Source organism: Diaphorina citri, unplaced genomic scaffold (assembly GCF_000475195.1).
Source record: "Diaphorina citri unplaced genomic scaffold, Diaci psyllid genome assembly version 1.1 scaffold5612, whole genome shotgun sequence".
Classification (NCBI taxonomy): Eukaryota; Metazoa; Arthropoda; class Insecta; order Hemiptera; family Psyllidae; genus Diaphorina; species Diaphorina citri.
In genome coordinates this window covers 6,274-17,017 of record NW_007382988.1, presented here as the reverse complement: position 1 = coordinate 17,017, position 10,744 = coordinate 6,274, and the positions used below count along the sequence as shown (strand labels likewise).

Sequence of the window (10,744 nt, the reverse complement as noted above, 5' to 3'; positions counted from 1 at the left end):
ATTGAATATAAAATGCGCCCATAGCGACCGGTGCCAGCATGGGTAGGTAAACATTACGGAGCTGGATTAATTGAGATATTTGGGACAAATCCTTACTATGCCTGCAGTGGAGCAACCAAAGTTGTGATATAATAAACACAAAGAAAACGGCTTTTTTTTAGTCCGTCCTTCCTTTTTATTACAATAGTAATAAAAAGTTATAAAGGGACGGACTATTGTAATTCGCTTTGGTGCTCGTCTGCTCTCTGTCTGTTCACTCTGGTCTGTCCCATAGAAAGGAACTCCATCCCAAACCTGGTCGAGCGCTATTATCATCAACCCAATTAAAGGGTCTTTTTACACCAGGGAACACTCGAAAATTGTCCACGAAAACACCATAAAGCCACCAAAAACCAAAAAAAAACCTGGGTTTTCTGCGGGATTTTTTTTCGCACATTTTCTCACACACAATGGAGCTCTGATCTTGAATTTGTCGCGACGACCTATGAACTCAAAAAGCGAGAAAATTTTAGATAACACTTCAGTCGTTAATAAAGACCGGTTTTAAGCGTCATCTATGTTTAAGCTAACGCCGAGCAACGGCCAATAAATGGATGGGTGACCTTGAACATTATATTTGGGAATAAAGGGAGAACGGGCTCCTAGTCTTGATTTTAAATCATTACATAAAAGTAAAATTCAAAAAATCAAATTAAGAATAATAATAAAACTGGAATATTAAACAAATTAGGTAGGTACATAGGTACTGATTTTCTTCTAAATCAACAATACGGGCTAAAAAAATCCCGGAGGGACGGACCCTGCTTGTTCTTTTTATAATCTCGATATTCTCACCTCAGCAGGTAAAAGTGGTGTACTTTGAATAGGGTTTAGAAGTCCCCGCACCAACTCATCCTTCTCTGGGGATGCTACATAGGATACAAAGATCGGAGATAGCAGCCAACCAGTCCCACTACCTCCGTCCATTACTATGCCTGAAATAACAAAAAAGAATAGGTAATGGAGCAGTTGCAAATGGGTAAAATTATTAATAAATAGTCGATTCCTACGTAAAAAAGTTGGGGAAAATCCAAATCTGAGGTCACAAACTCCGAAAAAATAACTGTAAAAGGTCGAAAATTCAATTTTTCATTTTCCGTTCTAATGAAAGAGTTTGAAAGATGTGTGACGTCAGACTTCAGGCAGTTGCCTCGCTTAGGTAGCGCCAGTATGCAAGCGCGCCTTGCGGAAGGAGCAGAAAGAAATGCGCAGAAACGTATGCGCACAAGCACATTAATGTGTTGACTACGAGGGAGCTTTGCTCGGGACATTTGATGTGACGTCATCGCCTACGGGAGCGTATGCCGTGACGTCAAAGTTCACAATTTACCGATATTTTTTAAATCGATTTATCTCGGGAACTAGAAGTTGTAGAAGAAAAAGAAAAATTTCGTTGGTCCTCATTTTTCCTGCTCTATGACTTTGAAACATCACCCAAGTAAGCGCAACTGATCTAATAATAACTAAAATAAGGTAATATTAAAAAAAGAAAAAAAAAATCGAGAATCGGTTTGTTAAAAAATACCTCCGTTACTTTTTTTTTCAATATCAAATGTTACAAAGGCCGCTCTTTTTTTAATTGGCACTTTTTACATCACACTTCAAAACTGCTATTTTTTTTATGTTTAATAGAAGATGGAAGGAACTAAATCAACGAAGATCTTATCGTTCCGAAATCGAAGAAAGAAGGAAGACACGATAGGAGAAAGCCTATTCTCTTATCCTGTCTTTTGACACAGAACATTATCCGTTCAGGATAAAATCCGCCCCGGGCGGGAATCGAACCCGCGGCCTAGCGCTTACAAGCCAGACGCGCTACCAACCAAGCTAACTAAGCGGACAAAGATTTCATCTTGAAAGTTGCTCAACATTCGAACATTTGCTTTGCAACTGTTGCGAACACAAACATTTCCTGTGTCTACTAGGCACTTACGTGTACCTGGCATTTACCTTGAGGCAGGGTTCGATCCCCTACACGCCACATTCTCGCTTCACACTCGACAAAGCTCTTGTCCAATCCTTGTTTGCTGATAAACCGATGTACTTGCCTGCCGTGTGATTTGACGAAGTTCTTGTCTCGATTAGCCGAAAGAAAATCCACCAGGGCGCGGTTCGTTCTGGAAACGAGAAACAAAATTTACATACTGATGGAGTACTCACTAACTTTGCGAAGTTCCATGAAATTCCCCTAGTTAGACGCTGATTTACTCTCTGTTTATAGTCCCTCAGCCAGACTAATATTGGCCAAAATTTGGAGCAAAAAAAGAACATTCCCATAGGACAAGGAAATTGAAACTCAATTCCATCTACTCACTTGACAGGGTAATCCGATTCGCTCAGGTTGACTATAAAGTCCCAGCGCCATCCACTTTCCAGTAGCTGTTGCATGGAGTCCAGTAGGATGGTAACTAGTGACGCTCCACCCCAGATGGTCGCTTGACGCCTCCGCGACAGACGTACATTGGGTAGACGAAGCTCCAGAGAGAGAAGTTCGCGAAACAGGTAGTCCTGACGCTGTAAAATAACACAAAAAGGTGATTTTTGATCGAATTTACTCTTTGAAAAGCTGAAAATTAGGGGAAATTCTTTGTAAAAAACGGTGATTTTTGATCGATTTTACTTTAAAAAAGGCTTACCGCATCTACATGAATGAGGAAGAAATGGTCTTCGATGTACCTGTCTGCCGTGTGATTTGACGAAGTTCTTGTCTCGATTAGCCGAGAGAAAATCCACCAGGGCGCGGTTCGTTCTGGAAATGAGAAACAATATTGATGGAGTACTCACTAACTTTGCGAAGTTCCATGAAATATAAAAAAGAAAAATGGTAACAACCAAAAAGTTCAAAACACTTCACTTTGAACTTAAAAACACTTCTAATTAAAATTCTACAAATTATCATCTTGATACGAGGGGGAATCGACATGCTCAAGTTTTCTACCTGTACACAATAATCGGTGGAATAGAATATCCAGTCCATGGTAACCCTAAAAAATTATCGGGAGAATCGAACACCGGAAATAAGACAAAATCAAAAAGTCGGGGGAATTGAATGCTGTCCAAGTGAAGAGTAGGTAATAGTATGTAAATATTTACAATCCGAATATAAATCATCTTGTTTATCCTGCTGAAAAGATCTTTTTTGCCAGCCTAGTTAGCTTAGTTGGTAGGATAAAATCCGCCCGGGCGGATTTTATCCTACCAACTAAGCTGATGGGATAATGTTCGTTCTCGGAACGGCTGGCTTTTTCCTATCCTGTCTTCCTTCTCTCTTCGATTTCGGGACGATAAGACCATAGCAGTTACAGTTCCCTCTGTCAAACCTCTTAAAAAAAAAAAAAAAAACAAAACAAAACAAAAGGTCATTAGGTAATAAAAGGTTGTGTGTTGTTCAAGCCAGATTTTTCTTTTTTTCCTTAAGATAAGTCGATGCTTACCTACATACATACCTACTCAACTTCAACCTTATAAATTCTAAATACATATTTTCTCCAATAAAGCTGAGAAATAGGAGCACTGGTAAAAATTGTCTCCTTGCATACCTGTCTTCCTTCTCTCTTCGATTTCGGGACGATAAGACCATAGCAGTTACAGTTCCCTCTGTCAAACCTCTTTAAAAAAAAATAAAAAAATAACTACGAAGGACAAATAATCGAAACTATTATCTTTCCTATCCTCATTGAAAAATGAATGATAGTAAACAGACCGAAATGCTTGTCCTTGGATTGCGGTTGTTGAGAATTTTCCCCTTCAATGATTCAAACCCACGTTCTCCAGCTTAGGTTTTTAGGTTTTAGGTTCAAGATTTTGTACTTTTATTTTGAATAATTTTAATGTACTTACGTACCTCTTTAAGTCTTCCTGCTTCTTGACCAGTTCTTTTAAAAAAATTTTTAAAAAAAAAAAAAAAAAAAAAAAAAAAAATCGTCCCGAAATCGAAGAGAGAATCAATGAGACGTATCTTCCACCTAAAATTGAGACGAATGGTGTCTTTCCCTTGAGAACAAATGTTATCTATTTAGGATAAAGTTCGCCCCGGGCGGAAGTCAAATACGCGACCTTTTGCTTATAAGGCAGGCGTGCTATCCTTCAATCTAACTAGGTTGGCATCTTAAGCTGTGTCCACACATATTCGACGCCGTCGATCGATGAAACCGCACACTGCCTCGACAACATCTTCACCTCGTCGATGGACGGTGTCGACTATGTGTGGACCCATCTTAATACATATTTTTGTTCCCTCAATTACAGGTGGTACAAGGAGACCCGCGTGTGTGTGTGTGTGTGTGTGTGTGTGTGTGTGTGTGTGTGTGTGTGTGTGTGTGTGTGTGTGTGTGTGTGTGTGTGTGTGTTCGAAGGATAAAGTTCGCTCCGGGCGGAAGTCAAATACGCGACCTTTTGCTTACAAGGCAGGCGTGCTATCCTTCAATCTATCTAGGTTCTGTTCTCTAAGGAATTCATCGATTTTGTCAATACTTGGTGAGTGAACCAACTTCCATATTATTAAGCTGATAAAAACAGATACACTTTGTTGATCTTAGCCAAAAGGACATATTAAGAAGAAAAAAAAAATGTTCTCTAAGGAATTCATCGATTTTGTCAATACTTGGTGAGTGAACCAACTTCCATATTATTAAGCTGATAAAAACAGATACACTTTATTAATCTTAGCCAAAAGGGCATATTAAGAAAAAAAAAAAATTGGTGTTTTATGTCGTGGCATGCCCTATTATTGTCCATCCTGTATGGGTGAGAAAAGGCATAATCTTGTTATTCTTGTGGTCTGTATCGTAGCATGTCCATCCCATAATATGCCCTTCATTAGATTAGCGATAAAACGCACCTCCCATTTAGGTGCTGGGTCAACATGAGAACACCAGAAAGTAACCCACTGAAATATTTGCAATCCAAATATTTATTTATTTGACGATGGTGGAATTCGTATCCAGGACTTTCTGCTTGGCAAGCGAGTTACCACTGGCCTAACCGTACTTTATTTTTTATTTACTATTAATCTTCTTCTTCCTAGCCTTTTTTTAGTGTCATTCGAGCAGGATAAACAAGATATTTATTTTATTTTTAAAAGATGAGTTTTTCACCGCCGTTTTTATTTCGAAAAAAAAAAAAATGGTTACTAATACTAACTTTTATCACACACGACCTTAGGTAATACAAAAAAATTCAAAAATCTACTTGATCTTATTTTTCTCTTTGAATCTTTCCTATCTCATCTACATTCCAGTATTTTTTATTTATTTTAATTTGGTTTTGTATTTTTTTCTCCTTCTTCCTCGGCCATTTTGTTTCTAGTAATCCTCTTAAATTTACCTAAATTAATAGTTTCGTATTTTTCTTTCGGAAACATCGGCCATTTTGTTTCTAGTAATCCTCTTAAATTTACCTAAATTAATAGTTTCGTATTTTTCTTTCGGAAACGGACGATTTCCCCTCTCGTGAAGCTCATTTCCCCTCTTTAAGCGTGGTAGCGCCTGTACTAAACCATTGGAAATCCGCCATCTTGAAGAGGGGAACTTGTTTCCGTTTCCGAAAGGAAAATACACCCTTTGTTTATGTATTAGATGAATAGATGTCATAACACTCTTATACGTATATGACAGTACGTAGGCATCCACAACGGAGACCCGACCCTACAAATACACCCTTTGTTTATGTATTAGATGAATAGATGTCATAACACTCTTATACGTATATGACAGTACGTAGGCATCCACAACGGAGTCCCGACCCTACACCACAGCCTAGTCCCGACTTATGAGGAAACAAACAATTCATGCTAATGAATACATATAAGAGGTCTCAATCAAGCTTTGACCATAGTACCGATCCTCGCAGAAAATGAAGAAATCGAGACCAGCGCTCTATATCACCAAGGTATGAAAAAGTATTTACAATTCCACATTTTGATCTAATTCGTCCAAATTCAAAATTCTGCTTTTCCATTGGCTATACGTGCTATAACACTTGTAAGATTTGTAAATAAATGATTTTTTTGAATCAATGTAAAAAAACCTATCGCGTATTTATTTCTGGTACTTGATAAGATGATTTGGAAAACAGTAGGTTCAACAGATTTCACATAAATGTCAAGATATTTCCTCTTGGTATACAAACAGAAGGGTAAAACCCTTCAAAATTATACGTCCTACTAATTTGATATGCGTTACTGAGATGAGATATTTAAAATAGATAGGCGAGATTAACAGTACTTTGGTGATATGAGGCACAGTCTTTTTCTGCTATGGTCAATGGTCAATGGTTTAATCATATCTAAATAAGCAGTAGGTTCCAGGCTCCGTTGTGGACACACTGTTGCGAGGTTCGATGGTCTATGGTTGCCGTTGTGGCCACGCACTAAGTCGCTAAGTCCAAGTTGGATATTTTTCAGCTGAGAGTAACTATGTGCTCATATTTGTTTTAGTCATGTTTTTCCCAGAACAAGGGCCGATTTTTTTGTGGTGAGAAAACGGTAGTTGCTTGTTTGAGTAATACTAAGAGGAGTGTTCAAGAAATCAGCAAAATTCACCTCACTTAGCTGGAATGGGGCCAAGAAAAACCAGCAATACGTGATTCCCCATATGGTCACCTATCCGGGAGTACACTTAAAAACCTTGCTCAACTTCAGTGATCAATCGAGAATTGGCGCATTCAAAGTGCTAATGCTGCATTGACTTACTTTGGTGATATGAGGCACAGTCTTTTTCTGCTATGGTCTATGGTCAATGGTTTAATCATATCTAAATAAGCAGTAGGTTCCAGGCCCCGTTGTGGACATACTGTTGCGAGGTTCGATGGTCCATGGTTGCCGTTGTGGCCACGCACTAAGTCCAAGTTAGATATTTTTCAGCTGAGAGTAACTATGTGCTCATATTTGTTTTAGTCATGTTTTTCCCAGAATAAGGGCCGATTTTATTGTGGTGAGAAAACAGTAATTGCTTATTCATATTCCAGTGAGATGGCAAAGGTAACTAACCCTCATTCACTTCAGCAATAGCTTAAAGTGGATCTAAAGCTGGTAAAATAAAATGTAATTTTATTAAGTAAAATTTAGGTAAAACTAAATTATGAAATAAATGTAAACTTAAATTATAAAATAATTTAAACATGAGTTATGAAATAATCTATACTTAAATTATGAAATAATTTAAAGACAATGTTACCTACAGTGGTTAAGTGTTTACATTTAGAAGTGTTATTAATGTATTGTATAATATTATGTTATGGTTAGGACAAATTTGAATAAAAATACATCACAATTATCGACGTCCGGACGATACACGTGGATGTTCTGATTGTGCCAGCTGATGTAGAAGCCTGTCGAAACAAGGATGATAGATTAGTTGAGAATCTCTGGAAGGATAAAATCTATGGGTGGAATGTGGCGGGCAAAATAAAATATATTTATTTTGTGATTTTTTCCCCCTTTTTTTTTTTCAACATGATTCAAACAAAGGAATTCCGCTTTGGACGTCCACACTTGCTGCCATAGGTCACTTATGTATTTTCAATGGTTATCTGGAAGACATCCTCTGAGTGAAAGAGTCTGTCTCTCATGTTAAGGGAGATGTTTTAATACATGGGTTTCACTAGAAACGAATTTCACTAGTGTGCATTGCGCCTTAGATTAGTGATCGCCACCCTAGCTAGCTTGAAGGCTTGAAGGGTAGCGCGTCTGCCTTGTAAGCGCAACCTCTAACAACTTGAGAGGAGAAAGTTCGAGTCTGACAAATATACATAAATGTGTAGTTTACAACAACAAAAATAAATACAGGGATAAGGGATTTATTTAATTTAATTCTCCAATAAATCGACAGAGATTGTTCAATCACTCCGGAAAAAAGACACAACTATTACAGTACAAGGTGACGAATTACCGTACAAAACTAGCTTTTACGGTACAGGGTGAAAGAATAATAATGATAAAAAAAAGTACTCATTACAGGGCAAAGCGACCTCTACTACCGTTCAACGCGACAATACCGTAGAAAATTTGATAATATTATTCACAACGTAAAGTTACGGTACATGGCAACATAATACTCATATTATCGTACAATACGGGAATTTAGACTCTATTACGGTACAGGGAGAAGGGTTGGCGGAAAAATCCTCACCAGTTCCTGGCTTTATTTCGGTACGCTTGCGAAAGTATCCGCCCAGATCGTACCAGTGTGTTTCCTCAGGTAGCTCGTACTTTTCGAAAGCTTTGTAGAGAAAGCGAAGTGTAATACATTATGTAGGTAGAAGATAATAGCTACTAGCTACATATTACAGTCGATTGTGCTTAGTGGGTTCCACTGCACGTGGACGTGGGGTCTTGAGGTTCGGGTCTCGCGCCTTTTTTGCCTAGCTGGGGTGGGACCTTGGTTTGGGCCCTGGAAGCCCACGGTTCTCAGCGATACAAGCTATGGGTGTAGCCCGGTGCACTCCAGACCCGCCTATTCCTTCATTTTAACCATAAATAAATAAAAAGAGAGTCGAGTGCTAGGGGGGGGGGTAGAGGTCGACGGGGCGTGTTCTTGGAGATGCGACTTGGCCACAGAGGCTCACGTCTCCTTCTGTTGTGGTGCAAACGAGGACACCTTCCTCCGCTCTCATTGCGGTCGACCGACGTAAGGGCTATAGCGGAGTGGTTACCCTAGTAAGTATATAGCTGTGCGCTACGATCCTCAAGTGAAGGTGGTGAACACCTGGCAATGTCCAAGCGGTGACTAAGGGGTTGACTCCACTCTCATAAGACAGGTATCAGTCCCGGCAAGAACCTCGGGAAAAAGGGGCTTAGGGGAAAGTTTCTTCCGTTTGTGTGATTGATTAATATTGGGTCTTGTTCCGTTTGTTTGGGTCGTGCTTGCTTGGCTCTTTGTTTTGCTTTTTGAATTAAATAGATCTTGATGGAACCGCCTCCGGGTAACTTTATTATTCATATCTGTCTGGGGGAACCCACGTCATATTAATCTTAGTTATATTTATCATATAATTTAAGAGTAGTATAAGTAAGGTGAATGTTTTAATGAGTAAGTTTGTTCTGTGTAGAAATGTGTAACCTGTCTACGCCAGTAATTGCGATCCACTCTACGATAGTGAAATTCTGGTCGGACCTGGCCTTGTCGTCTATTGGCTATGCTGCATAAAGCATCGGTTCCCTAAGCGCACTTCTTCTAACTTCTAGGTCAGTGGTAGGCAGATGTTCCTTGCCAAATCGTCCTAAACGGTGGGTTGCATTCAGGTTTATGGATGATCTTTTAAGATTTTTAGAAAAGTCAGTTGGGTATAGATCTTAATAGGATACCGGTTCAACGGCGCTGTAACACTTTTGTTGATATTTAAGTCTAATTTTTTTTTTTTTTACCTTTAAACTGAAACTTCAAAAACTTGTAAGTTACATTGTGAAACTAACAGCCACATCACCAGTTCTGCGGCTGGACCAATTTGTTCTCCCAAGTTAGGGTCGGCTGCCATACCTAAAATAGGAGGTTTATATTAAACTCTTATACACTGGTGTCATTATCATCATCATCGGAATGACGACCCCATTTCCCTGACGAGTCAGGAGTACGCTCGTCATATTTGTACGGTGATAATAATAATAATGCATTATAAATAAATATTTTACTTGTTGACGGATGTAACTTGAGGACATCCAGACACAGGATCGTTACGGGTAGGAAATACATACGAAAGTAGTCTACCCGCTCTTCTCTGTGTTATGAAGGGTAAATCCACGACCCAGTTGTGCTCTTGGTGGTCTTATCATTGGGGTGACTTTATAAACGTTAAGTTTTGGAAAAACAGGTTACCACCCGTAAGTTTGGGCCTGGATTATTACTATCCTAACCATTAAAGGTGGTTTGTCTCCACGGTTTTATCGCAGCTCAGATAGTCCATGTCTAGAGCTTAATGGTCGTTCTTGTCTGGAACTTAATTATTTATATTAAATCGAGACCATTAAAGAATCAACACTCGTTCACCAGAAAAATATAAAAAGAACTAGATAACAAAGTTACGGATTATTACATGTCTCTTTAGCCTGGTGAATTACAATCCTCGAGCGAGCCGATTATTCACTCATTTCCCTGAAAGGAAGTTCAGGATATAGCCCGTCGTATATTGTTCCCAATATTGGAAAGAATAAGATAAGATCAGAGAGATAGCCCTGATGTCAGAAGTACTAAGAGTTCTCCATTTCGTCTAGTGAGCTTTGCAGGTGCACGAAGTCTGTTCGTGATTTCTTGTATGTGGCGTACCGTCTAGAGTTGCGTGTTGCATCGATTGTCAAGGAAGTCGAGAGGGGAGGACGACGTCTCGTGTTTACCTTATGGTTGCGTGGGCTTAGACTTCGGCTTTCAATTCATCAGTGTTGGGGCGCTGGTCTGGCTGTAATGCTATCCGACAACGATGGAGGATCATATTTGAAGACGACCGTTTGAGAGTCAAGTTATTTTGGGGTGATGTAGGTAGTGTGTCTCCTATGGAGTATTCGTGGTGTCTCTTTTGGCACGATCTGGATGGTACTGTATTCATTCGTATGACTGTCATGACTTTGGAGCTAATAAATTGATTAACCCCTGGCCCCCATCAACTTTACTAGCTCCAACTTTACTAGCGAAAAGATACTAGAAAGGAGACTATTCTATCCTATATAGAAACTTTTTTGTTACCTAAACTTCAACTTTATAATCTCTAAACTTTG

The 10,744-nt window shown here is 39.1% G+C and overlaps 1 protein-coding gene and 1 long non-coding RNA gene across 2 annotated transcripts in view; both read right to left on the bottom strand.

Annotated features, from left to right (window-relative positions):
• The window catches only part of LOC103521629 (xylosyltransferase oxt-like), a gene marked incomplete at its 3' end in the record, with an annotated part of 11,023 nt that extends 8,007 nt beyond the window's left edge, over positions 1-3,016 (bottom strand). Inside the window, exons 1-4 of the mRNA XM_008486741.3 lie at positions 2,965-3,016; positions 2,676-2,788; positions 2,354-2,553; positions 1,990-2,156 (exon numbers count right to left, since the gene is read on the bottom strand). Of these exons, the coding sequence (XP_008484963.3) occupies positions 1,990-2,156; positions 2,354-2,553; positions 2,676-2,788; positions 2,965-3,016 (532 nt within the window). The remainder of the gene's footprint in view (positions 1-1,989; positions 2,157-2,353; positions 2,554-2,675; positions 2,789-2,964) is intronic.
• Positions 3,017-5,296: 2,280 nt separating this feature from the next.
• On the bottom strand, positions 5,297-5,686 carry LOC113472465. Its single transcript, XR_003394754.1, has 2 exons — positions 5,438-5,686; positions 5,297-5,364 (listed from the first exon to the last, which is right to left on the bottom strand). It is a non-coding gene; the product is annotated as an uncharacterized LOC113472465 (long non-coding RNA).
• Positions 5,687-10,744: the final 5,058 nt, after the last annotated feature.